Here is a 22,354-nt window from a genome sequence, read left to right as displayed (position 1 = left end):
TTTCAGTTATTGTTTGAAGCATAAAATAGTCCACTTGTCTTATGTGTTTACCTTTCAGGTCCAACCTTCAGTTATTCACAGGCATCAGATATGATTACTGGCTTTGTTACCTTGAAGGTAGACCTTCTTCAGCTGAAAACCAGCAGGATCTCATACCTTTTTCCATGTAATCTCAGGGAAAAACGCGGAAACCTAACCTTGTTAAAAGAAGGAACTTACTATTATTTTGAGAACATACTGTTTCTCTGGCAGGTTGTCTACAATTTCAAATCTTCACTGTATGCTGTAAAACTGAGGCAAGATTTCTTAGAAGCTTCTGAATATATGAATCTTTTAAAAGATATTTTTAACTTGTCTTCATGTGCACTTTTTTTGTACTTCACCCATGTTTAAGGCAAGTGCAGATGAGCTGCATACCTCCATTTTAAGAATTTTGACTGTATGATGTTATGTGTCCATAATATAATCTTCACCCACAGATTCTCTTCACAGAATCACAGAAGGGTTTAGTTTGGAAGGGGATCTTAAAGACCATCTAGTTCCAGCCCCCTGCCATGGGCTTAGATAACCTTCCACTACACCAGGTTGCTCACAGCCCCATCCAACCTGGCCTTGAAAACTTACAGGGTTGGGGGTTCCAACAGCTTCTCTGGGCAACCCCTTCCAGTGTCTCACCACCCTCACAGTAGAGAATTCGTTCCCAATATCTAGTCTAGACTTGCTCTCTTTCAGTTTGAAGCCATTTCCCCTTGTCCTGTCATGACATACTCTTGTAAAAAAGCCTTCTTTTAGGTCCCATTGGTACTGGGGAGGTGCTCTAAGATCTCCTGAGAGCCTTCTCTTCTCCAGGCTGAACAACCCTAACTCTCAGCCTGTCTTCACTGGAGCATTGCTCCAGGCCTCAGATGTCTCCATGGTCCTCTGGACTCACTCCAACAGGTGAACATGTTTTGTGTGTTGGGGCCCCAGAGCTGGACACAGCAGCCCAGGTGTGGGATCTCATGAGAAAGAGTAAAGGGAGCATCACCTGCCTCTTTCTGCTGGCCAGATTCTTTTGATGCTGATGAGGCTAAGGATACAGTTGGCTTTCTGGGCTTAAAGTTCACATTTCTGGGTTGTATTTAGCTTCTCATCAACCAATGATGTTCACATCTTTTGTTTTGTTTGTTCTCATTCACTGATAGGTCTCACTTACTAGGTATTAGAGCTGTTAGCAGGAGGAATAATCTTCCTCATTATTACTAAGGTGTTTAACAACAGCAATGGTCACATTCACCTTTTGTTTTGTGATGATACATACATTGCAAATAGTGTTCCTTTCCCATTTCTTTTGCCTTATGCATGTTTTCAGCCCGTTGTAAATGCAGTGTAGTACACAACTTATCACTGATATTTGTAATAACTTACTAATGTGGGAAGCTGTCCTTTTTTCCTACTTATCCCTTCTTCTCTCTATTTGTGACAGGAATTTATGAAAAAATTTCTTGAAATAAAATTTGGAAGAAAACTGTGGTGCAGAGTAGCCATAGGTTACTGTGCTTTTTTCCCCCTACTAAATGAGTTGAAATTGAATTTAATTTGAAGTAAAATCTCACAACAGATTGTGAGAGTTCCTGGTGCAATTAAAAGTAGAACTGTGCTAATACGGCTGTGTTAATAGCAGTCTGACATAGCCAGAGTGACAGATTTTACAGCAATGTTGTTTCAGCAGTGACACTGATTTGTTTATTAGATGTGGTATCAGGTTAAACTGATACAATATATGGTAGGAAGTCAGAGATCATATCAGGGTAACAGAAACCAAAAGTATATTTCCAAAACCCCATCTTGGAAAGGAAACGAGGGTGCTCTGTTTGCCAACAGCTTTGTGCTCTCAGCCTGCCTGCCTGCTTGCCTGGCTGCAGTGTCAGGAATCAGGGTGGGGATATAGAAGTGCTTATATGCAATTTATATGCATTATTTGAATGAAAAAAAATTCATTCAAACTATAAAAAAATAATCTGTTTTAATAATTTCAGGTTCTGTACCTACCACACAACTTTCACTGTAAATCTTCTGCTTTTTCATTTCAAGTGAGTTTATTTTCATTGTGTGAGAATTTCTTTGTAAAATAGGAAAAAAAGATGATACAGAAATCTATAAAGTAAATGCACAAGAAGATATTTCTCTGATTTTGCTTCAATTTATAATAATCACTGAAGTGTAATTTTAGCAAATAGTATAAAGTCTAATGATAGTTCTCTTTCAGTTTATTACTTTACAAAAATAATTAAATTGAGATAAAGAAGCAGTAGCTGAAAACATACTGTGGTCGTGAAACAGACTTGAAGCATCCAGACAAACTGAAGTTATCTGACTAAAGGGAAAATTCAATAGCATGTTTTAAAAGTATCACTGGGAGCAGATGCTAAACTTTCAGGTCTTTTCTTGTAATGCTTGTACTCTGTGTGTACTTTGTACTTTGTCTGTAGGAAAAGAGGTGGTAGCATAATGCACACTTTTGGTTTGTCAGTTGTTCTGTGTATTATTTGTTAAATCAAAAGCCTTTTCTGGAGTTGCTGTTCCTCTTGTTCTTCCCTCTCCCCCGGCAATTTTGGCACAACCACATATCACACTCAATGATTCAAAGATAAGTTGTTATTTTTTTGGCTGTTACAACCTTAGAAATGAGGTTAGCCTTCTTTCCAGAGCAAGTGCATGTTGCCCTCTGCCTGTCTGTGGTCCTGGTGGCCATAGCTGCCTTAGAGCACTTCCTTCTGCCTTTTTCCACTGGACCTGTACTCCTCACCTTCTTCATGTCTTTCTTATTTAACGCTTATTGGCTCTGAGTGATTTTGATTTTACTTTTAGTCAGTTAGTATGTGGTTTTTTTCTTTTTTTTTTTTTTAACCTTCCCCAACCAAAACAAAACCTAAACCGTGGGTTTAATTTTGCTTCTTGAATTGCACAAGTGTTCTATGAAGTAGAAAAAGAAGAAGGTAATTACAGAGTCAGATTCTTCTTTCCTTGTGGTGTAAGACAAATACATTCAGTGATATTATGGCAGAATGTGTGAAGTAGGAGTCCAGCGAAGATTTTAAGACAGAAGCTGATTGTCATTAGCTATATGTTGGAGGTATTTTTTCTGAACAGCAGATGACAGAAGAGTAATTTAGTGTGTTCTAGATTTTTTAATACTGCATTGAAACTTTGCTAAAGAGTGCTGTATTCTCTCCTTTCAAAAGAGTTTAATGGCAATTGGCAACTAAAACTTTCTTCATAGGAAACAAACATAAGTCTAGAATATTCAACTATCAAAGAATTTTGATGATTAACACATACTATGTGCACTGCCATATAGTATGTGTAATGGTTAACACAATCAAAAATTTTTTCTGTCTGTCTGGGTAAATTCTGTAGCCTTTCAATGTATTATTTAATTTAAAACAAAAAAAACCCAACAAGGGTGGGGAAGATAGGATGTTTAAGCTTATGTGTGGTGGGACACGGTGCCTGTCAGTCCAGTTCAGTGGACTCTTACCAAAAACTCCTTCATATAAATATAAAATAGATGCTGAAGTTAAACCCAACTTCTGGTGTGTATGGATAAATAATAATAAAGTATGACATACATGTGTGTATTTATGTAACAATGAAGGAAGAGAGGTGAATTGATCTGATGTGGATCCAACTGCATATATTTTAAATTTAATATATTTAGAAAGTACTAAAGTGACTGCTATTCCCCTGGCACTAATAAAGTAAACAGAACTTCCGACCATGTAGCAGTGCCTTGTAATCCATAAAAATTGTTGCCTACTGGAAACTAGGTATTTGTTATGTATTTACATTTCTGTTTCACAGGTTTGTAATGTACTAGTGTGTGAAGGTATGCTTCTTGAATGTTCTAATAGATACTGGCACTGCACTCTGCTTATTTTGGTATTTTTAGTGTGGGATAACCTCATTTTACAATGTAAAATTGAATGGAAGTGCATTTGCAGTTAAAAACAACATAGTCAGATACCAGCTAATACTTCAGAGACAGAGAACGTGTAGAAATTGGCAGTGCTTGCTTGTGTTTCTGAGATGTGTTTGCTGGAATTAATATTTTTAGAGTCCTGTACAATTCTGCTTGCCTTAGGCTGAGTGGTGTGAAATGTAACTGAACTAATGACTCACTGTGGTGAGATCATTTTTAAGAATGTAGTGGGCTTCTTATTGTACAATACTATGGCATAAATTTGCCCTTTTTTCTTCAGCAATGCTGCCTCTTTGCATTTTGTTTTAGTCTATCTGTCAAGCACCCACACCTTCATATCGTGCCTGAAATCCTCTTGTGTCTGTAGGATATGTAGTGTGTCTTCACAATTTACTCTTTGTTTTGTCTTGTGTTTAATCTGTCATGTGGTACAGATCATGTATGGTTCTGTTTTATAGTGGTTTCTGTGTGTATGTAGGATGGCTCATATTCAAACTTGTATTCCTTCCTGCTGTATGCAGAATTTTCTTCTGCAGCCCTCGAAGTGTACTGCAACATAGTATAAGTCCCTTTTTAAAAAAATTAATGAAGATAAAGTAGTAAATGTAAAAATGAACCTGCTTATGTTTGTAAAGGCAGTCAATGACTGTGATCGACATAACCTTTAAAACTGGGCTTAATCTCTTTGAGTGATTCCTAGGCTGCTCTTTCTCTGCTATGAAGTGCTGCTTCATTGCATCTGACTGTCTAATGAATGAGCTTTTAACACTAAATGTCTAATTCTTGAGGCTTTATTTAATTTTAAAAAGTAAAGTTATGTTGTCAAGAAACCTTTCAAGTCTGAAAGCTTTTCTTAAATGCTTTTTTCAGATAAGGACATGATGTAGACTTATTAATCTGTTCATTATGATTTCTCCTTTCCTTCTTTGTAAATGAATGAGTAGTATCTTTCATTTAAGAATGCTTTATTGGAAGATTAGTAATCACTGAAATCATGTTATGATTTTAACACTATACATGCCACCTTCTCTTCCTTCTAGTGTTCAAAATATAGAGGATAGCTTGAAAGGAAATTGAAGAAGGGGCACAGAAAAGAAAAAATAATAGTTTCTGCTTAAGTATTTTGGGTACATTTCTTTTCAGAAGTTATTCCCAAAAGATTTTTTTAAAGCGGTAAATGTGGAGGTTGTGGGATTTTAAAAAAAAAAGCTTATTGCATTTACTTCTTCTCTGCAGCCTCTCAAATAAGAGGTAGGATTTCAACTCTTGTAGGAAATCAAAGATAACTTGGATGAAAAAAATGCTCTGAATGGGTACAGTTGAATGCAGGTAGTGTTGGGCTAGTTTTCACAAACAAAGCCAGTGAAAATATGTTTGAATATATGTTACACAGTAATTTCACGTAATCAGTTACTATAAATCAGATAATAAAGTTTCTAGGTAGAATTTGGATGATTATAAGTGGCTATTGTTTGAGGAATATGGAGCTGTAGTATTATATTTTGAGTCTTCTGTTCTGGTAAGTTAAGGCATGAGCCCAAGTAAACTAAGGTACTTTACAAGTATTTTTTTTTAAGCACAAAACCAGTTTTGGCAAAACACATATGATTAATAATTTAGCAATGTAGTAGAAAAGAGCTTTTTGTTCCCTTAAAACTGCACCCGTTTTTTTATATGGAACTTCTGAAAAGTGCTTTAGAAATCCTAATTTTTCATGTAATACTTTAGTCAAACTAGCTCTCATATTCAAGGATATGCTCTGCTTTTTTATATGAGATAATAGTTATTGAGAATTAGCATTTTAAATATACTGGTAGCTGGTGACACACTGATCAGTTTATGTAACAAGAAGAGTGAAATCATGCTCATTGATTTTGCAGCTTTTTGTTTGGTTCCCCCCTCCCTACCACTGTTTCATTGAAATTACGAAATTTTTAATCATGGCATGGTGCAAACAACTTGACAAACTTATGTTTGGATGAATATCTTAATTCTTGCTTACAGTGCTATGGATTATGATAACTTCATAAGGCTTCTTCATTCTTCAGTGCAGGTTTAAGATGAAATTGAAGATGATGATGTACAACAAAGGTATGCCATGGCTGCCCGGGAAATACAGGATTAGGGTAGCTAGCAGTATTGGTGATTGGTTTGTGACAAGGCAATTGCATGGCCAGAACTGAACACACTGGAAAATAATAAAGTTATCAAGGGCAAGAAAAATTATCTACTGCTTTAGCTGTGGCAGTTAACAATCATATCAATGTAGATAGATGGTATGAATGAAAAATTTCTGTATAAAAGGTCTCTGTGTCCCACTAGAGGTCTAGCTAAGCCCCTTCGTTGTGAAAAATCTAAGCCTTTGCACAGGATTGACTCTGTTGGTTGTCTTTTAGTAACAGCCAAATAATTTTCTTGTCTGTGATTTTTTCCTTCATTTAGCCTTTTACACCTACCCTGTCCATTGTAGTTATTCAAAGTTGTGTATTTTCTATGTAGAAATTGTGGATCTGAGATCATATATGCAAAACCTTTTACTTTTCGTAAGAGTACTGCCAATTTTTGGACCAGCCTGAATTTTTTTCCCCCATCTCAAAAGTAACTGATTCTGAACCATTCACTGAAGGACATCATGTAAATGGCTTTTTCTGTGCATGGTAGTCACATGCTGGAGAAGATTGAAATAAGTGGGATATCTAAATACGAGGTCAAAATGCTTCCAGGTTGTAGCTGCATAACATTCAGAATTCCTCTGATCAATACTGTTTATGAATTAAATTTAAAAATACCAGATCATGCAAAATGATGAATTTGTGCTACAGAAAAGCATTCCCAGGTGCAATTTTTGCTTAAAAATTCTTTTATATTTACAGAGAAACTGAGCCATACAAATTTTTTTAAAAGTTTTCACTTCTTTAAGGCTATTTATTTTCTAAAAAAAGAGGACTTGAATATTTTTGACAAATATACACATGGTGTTACGCTAACAAACAGCCATGCAACATGTATCTTACATAATGAAGAAATTGAATATACAAGACCTACTCTATTTAACATATATATTGAAAATATACAGTCTCGCCAATAGTTAAAAAAGTTTTTCTTATTTGGCAGTATTTTTTTACAATTTGTTCAAATATTCCGTTTGATGTGTTTTGGTGAATACTGAAATCTAGTCAGTGACAACCTGAGGTACTAAACATTTCTGCCTTACTTCGTTGTCTTCAAAGGTAATCTTTTTGTTCCTTTTAGGCTCTATCCATGAGTTGTGTATTACAGCATTATTTGGCATGGGATCTGCTTCCACTATTGAAACAACTCGCTTTTTCATCTTACTTTTCAGAACTTTCTGAAACTTTTGCCTTGTGAATGCGTAAAGTAGAGGGTGAAATATAGTTGTTCCATATGCCATTACTAGAAAACATAATCTCAACTTTACCAAAAGGTCACTTGGGCCCAAACATAAGATAGTGGTGTTTAAAACAGAGATGGGTGTCCAGCAGAGAAGGAATGTTGAGATAATCAGAAGGGACATTCTGAAGACTCTCTTTTGCCTTTCTCGTCGCTCCCGGTGCCGTTTTACAGCTCGGCGTAGAGCAATTATGACAGACACAGAAGTCCTTACACCAAAGACGACATTTTTGCCTGCACTGCTGTGGGACACATCTGTAGTCTCATGCTGAGTGGTCAAAGAAATAGTTTTTTTCTTTCTGTTTTTCTTCTTTTGTCCCGTTGTAAATCTTGTACCAATCCGAATATTTAGGGCCTGGAGTATTTTGGTGTATGTAATTAGCATTACTATAACAGTGAAGAAGAATATTGGAATCTGAACGAGAATGTGGTAGTACATTCCTAGTTCAGTGTGGTACTCATTTGTACTCACACACAGAAGTGTCTTATTTTCCCAAGTACTTGCACTTTGAAGACTGAAAAAGTTGACTTCAATGAAAGGAATCAGGAAGGAAAAAAGTGAGATGATCCATATTGATGTCATTAATATCACAGCCCTTCCCATGGTCAGGATTCGATTAGCAGGTTTTACGGAGATGTCGTATCGGTCCAGGGTGATAGCGAAGACGTTGATTGCAGTTGAAACACTTGCAAAAGAGACACAAGCCTCATGGAAGCAGCAGATGAGAGCAGTGTTACTCTCCAGTGAAAGCAGAAGGATAACTATAGTTAGAGGAATACATCCCACACAAATTATTACATCAAGTACATGAAGGTTCATTGTAATTATGTTACTGACAGAATTGATTAAGTTGGATTTCATACAGTAAAGTACCAGCACGGTGAGGTTGCTGCCAAGTCCCAAAACAATTTCTAACATCAAAAATCCAGTGAGAGAAACTTGAAAGCTTAATGGATATGACAGTGGTTGGTACATGTTGGTATCGATGTCATCAATGGCATCTCGGACTGTAATGTTAGATTCAGACTGCATGTTGACTTCCAGAACGGGGGAGAAACACATTCTTTTGTTGCAGCTGGTTTTTCTCCTGAAAGGTGAAATAAAATATGGAACTGTTTGATTTCTTTTTTTAGCACTTATTGTAGATAAATGCTGGGGAAGGAGGAGGGAGGAAAAGCAACATTGTTACCAAACTCTTCATTTACAGTCTGTTTTGAGCTTTAATTGGCATGGGCTCAAAAGCCTGAAGATCTAGAATAAGGTCTTTCCTTTTTAAAAGAAAGCAGGATTTGCTTGAAAAAAGAAAAAATAGTGAAAAGCTTCCACTTAGGGAGGCAAGCCTTTGTTTATAGTGATGTGGTTTTTCACAAAGGGCTCATTTGTTGAATAAACCATACTTTGTGCATAGCCTTTGTATTGCTCTGAGGGTCATTTTAGAAGAATGTTGTTAAGTATTAACAAATTAGTGATCAAGATCATTTTAAAAAGCTCTTGTGGAAAAAGAAAGGAACATGGAGCACTGTTGCTTATGTATCATAAAAAGAATGTTTAAATTATTTATGCCAATTTATCCACCTCTTTCTTATGAGGTTTACAGTAATGTTGTGGACTGAAATGTGATGTACTGTAATTCAGCAGATTTTTACAGAGTTTAAACCTTCTGTTCATTTTTATCATTTATGCATCTCTGTGTATGATGCTTGCTACTACAACAGTTTTATATAAGTATGTATAATTTCAAATGCAAAACTTACGTGGGTTTGGGAAATTGAGTTTCTCATAAAATACTACATTTCCTTTTTCTGATTTGAGTATTCAGTTTCTTCAAGAAATCAGTGCCTACATAGAATGGAAGAGTATTTAATTTTATTCCAGAATAGATTTAAGGGAATAATTTTAGAAAATAATATTTAAAAAGAAAATTGTGTCTTTTGGGTTTTGGGGTTTTTTTGGGGGTTTTGGTTTTTTTTCCAAACTGCAGTTAAACCCAACAGATTTACATATATAGCATGTTTCTCTTAGGAATAAGTAAGGATCAAAAAGGTATTTATTTTGTCTAGCAGATTTTTTATTTTGTGTCTCATCTACTTAGTTTTACACATGCCAGTAAGTTTTAAATATATCATCTGCATGTAATACCTGGTGTTCGTGTTATTTATATTGTCAGCCAGCTCTTGAGTTTGTAATTGACTGAATAAATAAAAGAGAGGTTATTCAATTTCTTGTTATGATACTGGAGAGGGTTTTTTTTTTTTTTTAGGTAGTTTTAAATTTAAGAGGGGACATATTTGGCTTGAAAATAAGTTTGAATGTCGACCTTTGTTCTATTCTGAATACATTAAAATGGATAGCACTAAGGTGAACAAAATTGAGCTCTTTTAAAATGAAAGTATGAATTAAGCACACTTGGGATACAGTATGCAAATGGATTTCATCTGCAGTTCTCAAAAGCCTCAATTGAACAATACTATTAATTGCAAATTGTATGATGAAAATTCTTGGTATTCTTCAACAGTTATTTCACATGTGCCTCTTAAATAAAAAAGATGTAAATTAGAACGTATTACTCTCAGGTGTGAAATGAAACAAGAAATATTTCAAAAGCTTTGTTTCATTTCTAATTTAGGCAACCTCTATCCATCTTACATTAACCCTCAGGAGTGTGATCTCCTCTTGTATGCTGTCCTGGCTGTGAATGGATTTCAAGAAACCATTCCAAATGCATGGCTGGATAAATGAAGTTCTTTTCTATTAGCAAAAGCCAGGAAGAAATCAAAAGCAGATCTGCTAAAACAAATTACAGTCTCACCCTAACATTATAGCAACTGAGATTTTGTGAAAACAGAAAACCTCGGGTGTGTTAGGTCATCATGAATAGATAGAACATCACCTCCTTGTTGCGTTGCCTCGGTTTCGGGTGCGGGGAGCAGAGCTGTGAGGGCAGCAGCTCGTTCACCCAGCGCCGCGCGGGCAGAGCCGGGGCACCTACCTGTTCTCTGTGCCTCAGGGGCCTGGCACAGCGGGGCAGCAGCTTGGCAGAAACTGATACGTGGTGTCACTGAGAGATTTTTGACACGCACTGTAACCTGGAAATCAAGTGGTAGCTGAGCTCTTATTTCATTTCTTGCAGGTTTTTTTGTTTTCCTTTTTTTTTGTTCCTGCAGTTCAGCAGCAAAAAAATCTGATTAAACATGGGGACTTCTTAATTGCCTCAGATACTTCTACAGACCAGGGCATATTCTGTGTGTCTGTTCTGAGTTTCAAGCCAGCAATAACAAATAAACCTTCTTTTAAGTGATGTTAATTTCCTTCCCCTGTTGCATTTTGTAGAAGCCTGTTTTTATTTTCCAGGTTTAAAGAAAAATAATTTCTGATCTCTGTTTTCAGAGTGTGTGGACATCCTTTAGTTTATGGTTGCGTATTTCTTTCTGTAATATTCCTGCTCATTACTTTTGAGTGATGGCTTAGTGAAAGAAGTTGCTATACATCATAAAATCCAGTTCATGTGCTTTGAGAGTAACCATGGGTTACCTAATTTGGTTTATTTTGATTTAAGGAGAATACATAATATCATAAAATTGAGAGAAAAATATCCATTAGTCATTATGACAAGTAAGTTATTTAATGAGTAGTATAGAAAAAGCTTGGTTAAACCTTTATTCAGCTTGCTGGTGAAGTATGCATATTCTCCTTTTGGGATTTCATGTTTCATTGTCTCTTCATGCATCAGTAGTTTCCACAATTCTGGTTTTAAATTATAAATCCCTCTTTAAGAAATGCTCACCATTTTAAGAATCAATCATTGCACTCTTCTTTTAATGAAAATCTGAGCAGATATGTTAGTCTTCCATGTATATTGTTGAAGTGTCATGCACGTAAATGGTAATGCAAGTGTGTTCCATGTTTTGTTTTTAATTCCTTTATGTCTTAAGAATACATTTTAGAGATGCATCCTGCTGCTTGTAGGTCATACAGCTACAAAGATACCCGGTCAACTGCATTCTTCATATTGTCAGTTGTAAAACTGAATTAGTTGCTGCATGCCCTTGTGAAGGGGAGGAAAAAAAAGGTTAAAAGTAGGGCTTATAATTTCAAAAATAAAATAATGCAAGAATATATTTTCTAATATCACTTATTTAATGAATAAAGGATCTCTAAAACTGGACCTTATAGATTACATAGAAAATCAGTTAGCCTGCTCTCTTTTTGCCAGTAAAATCATATTCTTCTCTCAGCTTACATGAATTTAGGTTTTTTGGACAAGTTTCCTGTTCCTCAGATAGTGCAGGTTACAAAAAATCCTGGCTAGAAGCAATAACTGTTGGGTGTAGTGTGTCTGTGACTAAAAGCTAGAAAATGTAGTTTATAGCTCTGGTGAGCAGGTAGTTTATACATACAACTCTCGTGTCTTTTAATGAGAAACTGAACAGAGTTAATGAGCCTTTTAGAAAATATGCTTTTGTTTAATTTGCACACTGTTATAATTTCTGTTCTTGAAATAAATGTTTAGCAAATCCATGCTTTTAACAAATGTACAGGATAACGAAAGAAGTAAGTTTAAAAAAAACAACAAAAAAGGGGGATTTCTTGAGCAATCAGAGATTAGTCATATTAGCCAACCTTCATAAAGCAATAAGTATACACTAATTACAGACTGTCTGATCCTTCGAAGAGTAACTGAATAAATCTGAAACGTATTTAACTGCCAATATTTGGAAATACTGCTAAGGGAGGAAAAGCATATTCCCAGCTGCTTTATGTGGTTGTTTTCCTCAATACTGTATGAGCTTAAACTGTACTGTCTTCATGTTGTATGAACAAAACAGGTTCTTAATATTCTATAAGACTTTCATACAGAATAACATTTTTCTATCATTATATTTTTAATGGGGAAGGGGAAATAGCATTTAAATATTTCCTGGTCTTAAATATAACAATATATTACTGCTTAATATAAGTTGAATCTGATCTCTTGCCTTTTTTTCTCCAATTTTTACTTTGGTTTAATGTTGCTTATTCTGCATATCATAATAAGGAACAGGTCTTACCTCCACTAAAGATTTGGTAAATTCTCGATGCAGGTGAAGCAGTTCCAGGTTGGAGGGATTCATTTTGTTCACTTGTTAGCAGAGTAGAAGGGAAAGAGGGTAATAAGCATATCTTCAAAAAATGACCTTACTGAAAATTTGTGCCTGTACTGTGCCATTGTTTCAGCATACTGCTAATGTATACAATTGCTTTAGTTCTGGTTTACAGGCTGCTGCAGTCTCCCACTCTTCCTACGGTAGAATCAATAAGCATCTGAAAATACATAATGAACGTAATTTAACATACTGAAGGCTTCTTGTCTCCTGAGACACCACTGAGATTCAGGCTTTCTAAAAAAGAAAAGCAGTGCTTCTGAGAGGAAAGCTTGCGATGGGCAGCTTTTGCAGAATGACAGCCTACCTTGTCGCTTCTCCTCACTGCAGAGAGATGCAGTGCATTCACTAATTTTGATTGGTCAGTGATGTTGGGCTTAAATTGTGCTTCATATATGGGATTGATGCCCTCCCTCCCCCCGATTTATATAAGGATTCTTTTATAAAAGGACTAAATTTACAAATGATTTATGAATTCTGGAATATATTAAGGGTATGCCTGTTTTATTTTTACCTTTTCACTCTTTACTTTGTGTACACTGGAAACCACATGGCACTGAGAAAAAAAAAGGGATTAAAGGTTTATTACTTAAAAAGCTTCCAACAATCTATATTTGAATTTGCCTACTTTCCATTTCTGAACCTTTTAGGTGTTTGGGGTTTTTGTTTGATTTTTTGTTGGTTTGTTTGTTTCGGTTGGCTGGTTTTTCTTGTCCTAAGAACATTCTGAAATAATACTGCTCTTTAAGCCATGCTGAATTTCACCGTACATGTTTACATGCAAGTGGTCATCTAGGTCTTGTAGCAATAAGTTGTATTCAGGACAACTTGGTATTGACATGAATATTAGGAAAATTTATGCTAGGATGCACAGAGATTATTCAGACCCTGATAATTATTCAGACGTGATAATTCGGTTGATTCATGATCAGAAAAAAATTATTTTTAGGATCCATCACTATGTACAATGTATGTATAGTTGTGGAGGTTATTAATTTTGTTGAAATATAAATGTCTGTTCCACATGGATTTTGCTAGAGACTTGACAGGTTTTTGTAAGGATGTCTTTCTTGCATGATGTTCTTGACCTTCACTTTGCAAGGGATGTCTTCATTTTCACTTTTTATTTTGTAACTTATTTCTGAATCTGTTCTGTCAGTATGAGCAATGCTCACAACCACATAATGAGAAGTGTAGGACAATATCTGTTTTAATTGGTACTGGTGCTGGAGATAAATTCAGTATAAACCCCAAAATATTATTTTAAAAATTGGCTTGCTGAAACAAATAGTTTAAGAATATATGAGTATAAAATTTCCTGTAGGTAGTTTTTAATCTCAAATGAGTGTGGGGATTTTTTTTCACCGTGATTTAAAAGATTTTTAAGTTTTTTTCGTAAAGTGTGATAAAGTACTAAATGTTAAAGTAGAGTTCTTACATAAGTAACTGTGTTAAGATGGTAGTTTGGGTCAAATTTTGATGGGATCCTCTGTTTTTAGGTTGTTAATGCAAATAAAAAATCCAGTTGTGTAACTCAGATGTCTTTATTTCTTCTCTTTACTTCTTCTTTCAGCCAGACATCCAATATATTATTTATCTTTAGGTAACAGCATGCTTTATTTATTTTTTAAAATGGCTTCATATCCATCTAGCATGCTTTCTGTTATATACTCTTTTCCATTCAGAAACTATGTAAATAAAGATTGCCAAAACTTTGCACAGAGATCAGCAGGTACCAGCTGGCTATGCTGAGTAGCAGCTGATTGAGCCCTTTGAGCTGTCTCTGTATCGTCTGCCTCCCAAGAGCTTGAAACCAGTGATACTAGCATAGCTCTTAAGGGTGATGTGATAAAGAGGATTCCTGAAATGAAAGCATAAATACTAATATATTAAAGAGATTTACTTGCTTCACTTTCAGTATGACTAAGGATAAGTAAGGAAGCCTGTCTAAATTTAAACAGATGAATCTCCATCTCCCTTTCTAATTCTTCAGTGTGTCCCTGAACAAAGATGGAGGTATTGGATGAGCTGTACTGTTAGAAAAAGATGTACACACGGTGGAAAATTGTAGCAGGATTTTGGATATACCATGAATATATGGTTCAAATGCAGGCAAAAGGGTCACAAAAGATTACCTATATGACAGGAGGTGATATTGTCAGAAGTTTTATCTGCAAAAAGTGTTTGAGAGGATGATAAGGAGCTGAGTTGTGAACATATATTAAGCTTAAGTTTCTGGAGAGAAAATCAGGAAAAGAAGCAGTACCATATGGAGGCAATCAGGAGTAGGTGGATGGATAGACATGCTTATAAGCCATTGCTGTGCAGATGCTAGTTAAGATGGTGTGAACAGATGACATCATCCTCAAAGGGTAGATAGGGAAGAGTGGGCAAAAAGAGCCATGTGCAGGCACCCAGCATAAACAGAAAATGTGCTGTTCTTATACCTGTTTCTATATCAGTACAGAATGAGAGAAAGAATTTGACTGGTGTTTTGGCTTTTAGGGTACTGAAAAATGGGATGAAAAGGTAATGAGATGGTAGAAGTATCAGGAAACAGGAGTCCTAAACCAGGAGACTGATGGTGAAGGGTCTTAGATTTGAGAATGGCAACACAAGGGGAGAGGAGATCCAGATGGTAACAGAGAATAGAGTGTGAAGGGTTGAGGCTGCTGGGTCTGATGTGAGGGAAAAAGAAATGTGAAGAGGCAGGAGCTTGAAGCAGAGTAGAGCATAAGGGAGTAGAGGCATGTGCATATAAAGAGACTCTGAGTGCACAGGGATAGAGATAATTGCAATTACCATAACATACACCCCTGTAGTACTTCTAAATTCAATTCAGGAGGCATAACTGTATGTGAGAATATGTTTTTCTGTTTTGCTGGGAGCAGGAAGTTCAGAAATTTGCAAGTTGTAGTGTATTTCTTGGTTCTCTTCAGTCTTTTTATCTGCTGTCTTGCTTTCTACACAGAGGAAGTAATGTCCCAACATTGACTGTTGGTGCATTCCCAAATGGTGGTAGGTCATCTTTCAATCTGAAGGTCAAAGCTCTGCTGTTGTGTTGATAAGATCACCCTGAATGCAGTTTCCTGAACTGCGGTGTTTTAAATAAGCTTAGTTTGTTTAGAAAGACTTACTAGACTTGCAAGGTCTAGCAGGGCCAAATGAAGAACCCAATTCTATTGTTTTTCTATCAGAGTCCTTGATTTTGGAACTTTAGCATTCTTTTAATGTGGTTTAGGGTTTAACTTTACGTAAACCTACTGCAGACTGTTTTAACATCCACATGTCATGGATCTTCATGAAGATCTTCATTGGCACATTTGGGAGACTATGTCTGCCCTTGTTCTCTGCATTATTCTTTTTTTCATCCTGAATGCTTCAGCAACACTTTCCTCCTTTGTACTGCACATCTTGTTTCCTAGTCTGAATCTTGCTGCTCATTTAGTAACTGTTTAGAATTTTACTGCATTTGGGTCTAAAAATGTCATCTGTTTTCATATTTGCTAGAGACTTGAAATGCTAACTCATACCAATTTTTTAGTGCCAGATAGTGTCTTTAGACTTCAAGTTGCTTTAGAAAATTAATATTGGGTGATTTTGGACATCCTGCCCTGGTGTTGTTGTTCAGCAATATTTACATGGCACATCTGCACAATTCCCGCTAGATAGGTCCTCTGTACTTCTCATTTACTCACTCTGAGGAGTGTGATGCCCAATTCTAACATAGCTCTTCTGAATATTTTGATTTGTATCTGTTCTAGGAGCTTGTGATGCATCTCTAAAATTGTTTCTTACCTTGTTGTATCTCAGTTTCTTCAATAGTCAGTTGCAAAAACTTGTTAGAATGTTGTTGAAAATACAGTAACTTCTACAGTATCGAAGAAAAATAAGCAGTGGATGATAGCTATTTGGGTTTGGGAGTTGTACTGATGTGCCCTGGTTATGCTGAATTTGTAAATGTGTTCTGCTTTACCTGATACTGAAATTATGGCTTGCTGGTCTGGATCATGCTGCAGGATGCTTTTATGTAAATCTTGACTCCTGACCCATACACAAGGTCTAGTCATAAAGGTTTTTATTATTATTTAGGAGTGATATGCTGAAGAGATGACAAAAATTCTTTTAGGATTTGTAGATAAGTACCATTCTGACTCAGATGGTAACATGGTCTTTTTTCCTTTTGGCCCAAGTACTTTATTCTCATTTCTTTAAGCTATAGAGAACTGTTCCAAAGCTATTATTCCTTTTCTGCAGCAAGGACTGACATCCAAAAAATTAATTTTCCATTCAGTGTCTTACCCTTTAAGTTTATTTTCTCTTCTCCCTTATTTTTGATTGCCATACAACTTGCTTTGTTTAATTATTTTTATAATGACTTATTTAGGTTGGGTTTTGTGTTTTTGTTTTTTTTTTTTTTTCCACTTCTCTAACATTCATGTTTCCCTTGACAGAAAACAGTCCTACACGTGGGACATTGTTGATCTTGGTTCTGCCACTGTAGAATTACATCCCTGGAAAAATCTGGATTTTCCAGAATAATTATATGTTGTTTCACTGTGCTTCCTCTTGTATTTGCTAAGACGAAGACCTTTGGAAGCAACACAAAGACATGCATTTTTAAATAGATATAAAATAGATTATATGTAAATGTTATGTATAATATAATAGTATTTATATTTTACATGTTTATATATATTTTTATATAATGTGTATAAATTTTCAAGATGCAGAGTTAATGATAGCATAGCAGCTTAAGTACAGAAAAAGTAACTACTTTTGCCATGGAATAAGAATGTCTTATAAGATTCATTTGGGTTTATATAATTGTTAGGCATAGGTTATTTGTTCAGTAATATTCCATGTTAGAACAACTGTTGACCTTTTCAGCACTGGAAGGTTCTGTACTCATGAGAAAATATGTAAGTTAGAGAATGTCCTCTATCTATTAATACCAAAAAAGTATCTTGTTTTAGTTTTGCACAATGAGGTGGTACCAAAGAAAAACTGCAAAACCAGTGCTGGCTATCACTCATATGTAGGGAAGGCATCCTTCTTGTATTATAACTATAAATTTGGCTAAGTGGTACAGCTAAATCACGGTCCTAGTACATTATTGCACAATTATTTAAGCATTTTAGTGGAAAGGAAAAAAAAAACAAACAACGACCCAGTATCAGTTATGATCAGGAGGGAATTATGGCTGGTAAATTTAATAGTAATTTAAATAACATCAGTCTGACTTCAGCTTTTCTCCATTGAGGTGGTTTGTCCTCTAGTATAAATATTCATAATGAGTGGTGCTGCATGTTGTAGTAGTTTTTGGCAAGAGTTAAATTAGTGACTATAAATTTCAGGATATTTTTTCATTTTTCTTTAAAAATTGTAATATTGCTGTGAGTTTAGTTTCTCCTTCATTAAAATTGTGCTTTGACTCTTCTGAGAACTTGAGAGGTTTCTGCTTTTGTAAAATCTTCTTAGTTATAAGTTGGTAATTGTTACTGAATTTTAGTGAGGATTTTCATTATTATGGAAAGGCTTTTGGAGTTCTGACATCGTATCTTTTGTACTGCTCTGAACATACAAATAAAAAAGCCACGTTTATTCCCAAAGTTGCAAAGTGGTTTAGCACAGTAGCTGAAATGTGCTGGAGCTGGAGTCCCGATGTCGTGTGGCTGTCGAATGAGGAAATACTGCCTTGAGATTGCTTATCTTTCTTTCATGAAGATATTTGTATGTTGGAAGAAGTTTTCAGTGCTGTTCCTTGCTGCTGGGTGGCTGTGTTGCCCAGCACCTCCGAGTCCCAGCTCCTGGCAGCTCTGTGCTCATGCATCACACAGCAGTCTCAGTGGAGACGTGTCAGGAAGTGTTCTGCCCGGCTGATTATGTTGCATTGGATTGGGAGGCAGCTGAACTTAACATGCAGGGTTTAAACTTTAGGATCTGGTTCAGGATTCTCCATCAGATATCCTTGTTGTGAAAGTCATGCCTAGCCAGGTACACGGGATGGGCAGCAGCAGGAGCAGCACTAACTGCCCTGTTACAATCCCCTGATGCAGGAATTTGGTTACACACCTTCCTGCTGTAATATTCTTTAAGTGGAATTGCTAATTTAAAACAAAATGAGAAAACAAGAAGATTTTCTCTAAGTTATTTATTCATCAGAGATCTTGGATAGACTTTGTTTCTAGTAATTTTGCAAACTAGGAAGGTGGTACCATTGTCTCTTAATTAAGACAAAGTGTTCACATGGTGTGCCTAGTAGCGAGCATTCTTCCAGCTGAGATTAAGAGACAAATCTTAGGATCTTAATTGTCCTGTAAGTAAAGAGTGAACTCATAGCTATCACCGGTCATGTCCCTTTAATTTTGTTAAGATCACCCTCAGTGCAGGGTGACTTCTTATGTGTCAGTCTTGCTCAGGTAGCCGCTTGGCTGATTTGGTTTGGAGGCACTACAAAGTGTGTGAAAAGGATCCAGTAGGCTTACTACCCTTAAGATCAAAGTTCAGTGACCACACACAGTAACTCTGCATGTGACAGGAGCATGCTTTGCCTTCTTCAGACAACGAAATAAAACCTAAGGACAGTATTTAGATCCCCCCCTTGTTGTGAATGAGTGATATAAGCAGTTAAAACCATGTCAGCCTCTGTGTTCAGTTCAAATGTAGGAAGCTGTTCACATCAGTCTGACAGTGGTGGTATTCCACAAATTAAGTTCTCAGAATCTGAAAAATTATATGCAGTATGTTTCCTTGTCCGATTTTTAAAATGATAAATTACTCTGTTGTTCCCTGTTTGCCACCTTGCTTCTCTAGTTGTTCTTACAAGGTTGTTCAGGGAAACTGATAGAAAATCTGTTTATGTAGTGCCATAAAAAGACATGTGAGAGTAGTTTAAAAGTAATAAGCTATAATAATAAATGCATAATAATATGGAAATTGAACTAAGTGCAGTGTGTTGGCTTCACATTTCCTCTGCTAAAAAAATATTCATTTGATTGATGTGCATGTTGATCTAAATTTAGATTTGTGTTGGTATCATATTCAGTTTATTTTCTTTCTTCCTCTGTTGTTTGGGTTCATTCATTTTCATAATTTGTATCCATAATATAGTTTAATTTTTTTTATTGATTATTGAAAAACATCTCTTACTTTCTTAAGTGGATAAATGAAAGAGAAATATAAACCCCTTCATACTTTCTGGGTTTTTTTTTTAAACATACATATTGTAGCTCTAGAATCTACAATAAATACCTAAACTGTTTTAAAATGCATGCATGTGCATGCATATGAAGAACTAATTTTGTCTGTGAAGCTTTCAAATATCAAGGATTTTTGTGCCTAAACCATAGTTTCAGTTTTTTTCCAACTTCCAAAGTATTTTTAACCTCACTGCATAATTGTTGTCTTTGAAATCACTTACTGTAATACTGAAGCAAACCACAGCTTGTATGAAAAATGCTTTCATTTGCTGTTTTTTGGGAGAAGGCTGAGAGCAGTGGTGTCACTGGTATGTCTGAGGAAGGGAATACTGTTTTGCTTTATTGATGCCTGGAGATGGCTTTGCAGTCATTAGGCTTGAAGCCTAAGTTTTATTTTACTAATAAAATCTTGAGAAATTTAAAACGGTTGTTCAAAACATTTTTGTTACACGGATGGATGATGAGCAAATACAGGTTTATGCAGAAAAAGCTTGTCAAATTCTTCAGCAGCCTTCACTGATGATCTACATAATCAATTAAAACATATAGGTAGCATGAGTTGCAGTGATAGAAGCTATGAAGTGTAGTTGGAGTAAGAAAAAGGAAAAATGTTATGTGCATTATTTCTGGTACCTTTCAAAGTGAGAAGCTTCACTATTACTAGGTAGGCTAGCAGCTCTGCAAATTGATACCTTGGGTTAGGAGCTCCTGGAGGAAATGTGGAAGACGGAGAATAGCAACAGCAACAACCCATCAACAGGAAAACCATGTGAGTTATTACATACTGACTGCCTGTTACCATGCTGTCTTTCTAAAAGAGAAATTGCCGTTCTGGCACAAGTAGAGGGCTTTTCTAGTTCTCATTCTTTCCACAGTACATGTGGTGCCCAGAGAGAAATGATTCCCCCTGAGAGACAGCTGGATATGGAGAACATTATTTTATCTTATTAATCAAGCAAATTAGTTTTAATGCGAGGAAAGAATGAAAGGAAAGGAGAGCCTGCCCTTTGAAAGTGGTTACTATTTTAAGCTTGCTGGTGGTTAGGCTCAAAATGTTTTTTTTTGAAGTTGCTTTATGTTGGAATACCTTTTCTGCTGCCTTGCTGTTGAAGGAATAGAAAAACTCAGACAGCACTTTCTGTTCCCCTTGGGGCAGTTGTTTTCTCCCTGCAAATTTTTTATATATTCTTAAAATTCTAGGCATCTACCTGTTTACTGGGCTCTTGCTAATACCTTGTTTAATACTCCCACTCTGAAATCTTTAAGCTGGCATTATCACAATAAGCAATACAGGTCTAGTGTAGAATACTTCAACAGGGATTTTCCAATGGTGTTTGAGTGCATCTGTATGTATGAGACTCAGTGGCTCTTTGGACTGTTGGCTAAGTGCATACCTTGATAAATGTTACAGGCTGTGATGATAGCGTTTGTTGAGAGTATAAGAGCCACTCTCAGTAATTTTGAAGCTTGTAGGCAAAGCAGCTATTACAGTGTACTTTGGGGCAATAAAGATTGATACTAGACACCAAGTTTTAGTTTGTATTCTGTACCCTTAATCTAGAGCAAATTTATGTGGACAGTTAGAGATAGTGTGGATCCTTAAACTAAGGATTTTAGCTTCTTGGGCGATGTCCATGACCACAGTGCCTGAGCATCCTGTATCTGCTTCATTGTTTCTGTTCACATTAGTCTGTTTCGTAGAAGAACAGTTTGGTTATGTCCTAGATGCCTAGCACAGATCTGGAAGGTCTGTCTGTATTCCATTAATCTGTCCAGTCTCTATAATACAAGATCGGTTTCTTTTTGAAGAATGCATGGACTGTAGAAATTTTCCATATTTATTCTCTTTGCAGATCTTTAAGCACAGATTTTTAATATCTATCTAGACTTGACAAAGTTAAACCAAGGCAATGCTTGGGAGTAATAAGGAGAGAATTGAGGTTTGAGTGGAAAAAACAGTTCATGTATCTGTCTCTCAAGACATAAATTTATTTTTTTCTAAAGTAAAGTAATGTATTGGTGAAGTCAGAATATAAATTATTTCTTGCACTAACTTCTATCTAAATTGCTTTAAACCCTCAACTGCATTGGAAGAAGGGTGGGGAAGCAAAACAAACCTTCAGAAGGTACAAATAATTAATGAGATTTAAAAAAAATGTATTGATGAAACACTTTAGCACTCTCTACTTCATCATCCAGCTTTTCAAAATTAAACACCCCCCCATCTCTAAGGAAAGAGGCCTTGCCACATGCATAGAAGATTATTAAACACAGGGCAAAAATGCAAACCATGTTTGGAGAATATTTCACCTGGAATTTGACATTGAGAAGCTGTTGCTTCCATCATCAACTAGGAAGTTAAATTAAGTGTAAAGATGCTTCATAAATAAAACCTATAAATAAGCAGTACCATGCAGTTTAACAACAGTTAAACGAATCAATATTATGAGCAGAACAAACTGGATATAATGTTTTTAGATGTGGTACTTTGGGTTGTGCCATACTGAAAAGAAATTGTCATTAATATATTAGGTGCCTTGTATTGGTGTATCTCCCCTTCTCTTATCCTTCCCAGTGCCACCTTACGTGTGTGTGTGATGTGGCAGAAGGAAGAAGAAAAGACGTCTATTGAGGATGA

At 35.9% G+C, this 22,354-nt stretch overlaps 2 protein-coding genes across 3 annotated transcripts in view; one reads left to right on the top strand and one right to left on the bottom strand.

Moving 5' to 3' along the window:
• COG5 (component of oligomeric golgi complex 5) overlaps nucleotides 1–22,354 on the top strand; it is a 182,987-nt gene that overhangs the window by 31,710 nt on the left and 128,923 nt on the right. The window lies entirely within an intron of this gene.
• Nucleotides 6,950–8,620, bottom strand: GPR22 (G protein-coupled receptor 22). Its single transcript, XM_069003859.1, has one exon. The coding sequence runs from the start codon at nucleotides 8,433–8,435 to the stop codon at nucleotides 7,134–7,136; it is 1,302 nt and encodes a 433-aa protein (XP_068859960.1). The 5' UTR covers nucleotides 8,436–8,620; the 3' UTR covers nucleotides 6,950–7,133.

Source organism: Aphelocoma coerulescens, chromosome 1A (genome assembly GCF_041296385.1).
Source record: "Aphelocoma coerulescens isolate FSJ_1873_10779 chromosome 1A, UR_Acoe_1.0, whole genome shotgun sequence".
Taxonomy (NCBI): Eukaryota; Metazoa; Chordata; class Aves; order Passeriformes; family Corvidae; genus Aphelocoma; species Aphelocoma coerulescens.
This window is presented reverse-complemented; position numbering and strand designations above follow the sequence as displayed.

Excerpts from the sequence above, each read along its gene's own strand:
- GPR22 (XM_069003859.1), bottom strand. The coding sequence starts at position 8,435 with ATGTGTTTCTCCCCCGTTCTGGAAGTCAACATGCAGTCTGAATCTAAC.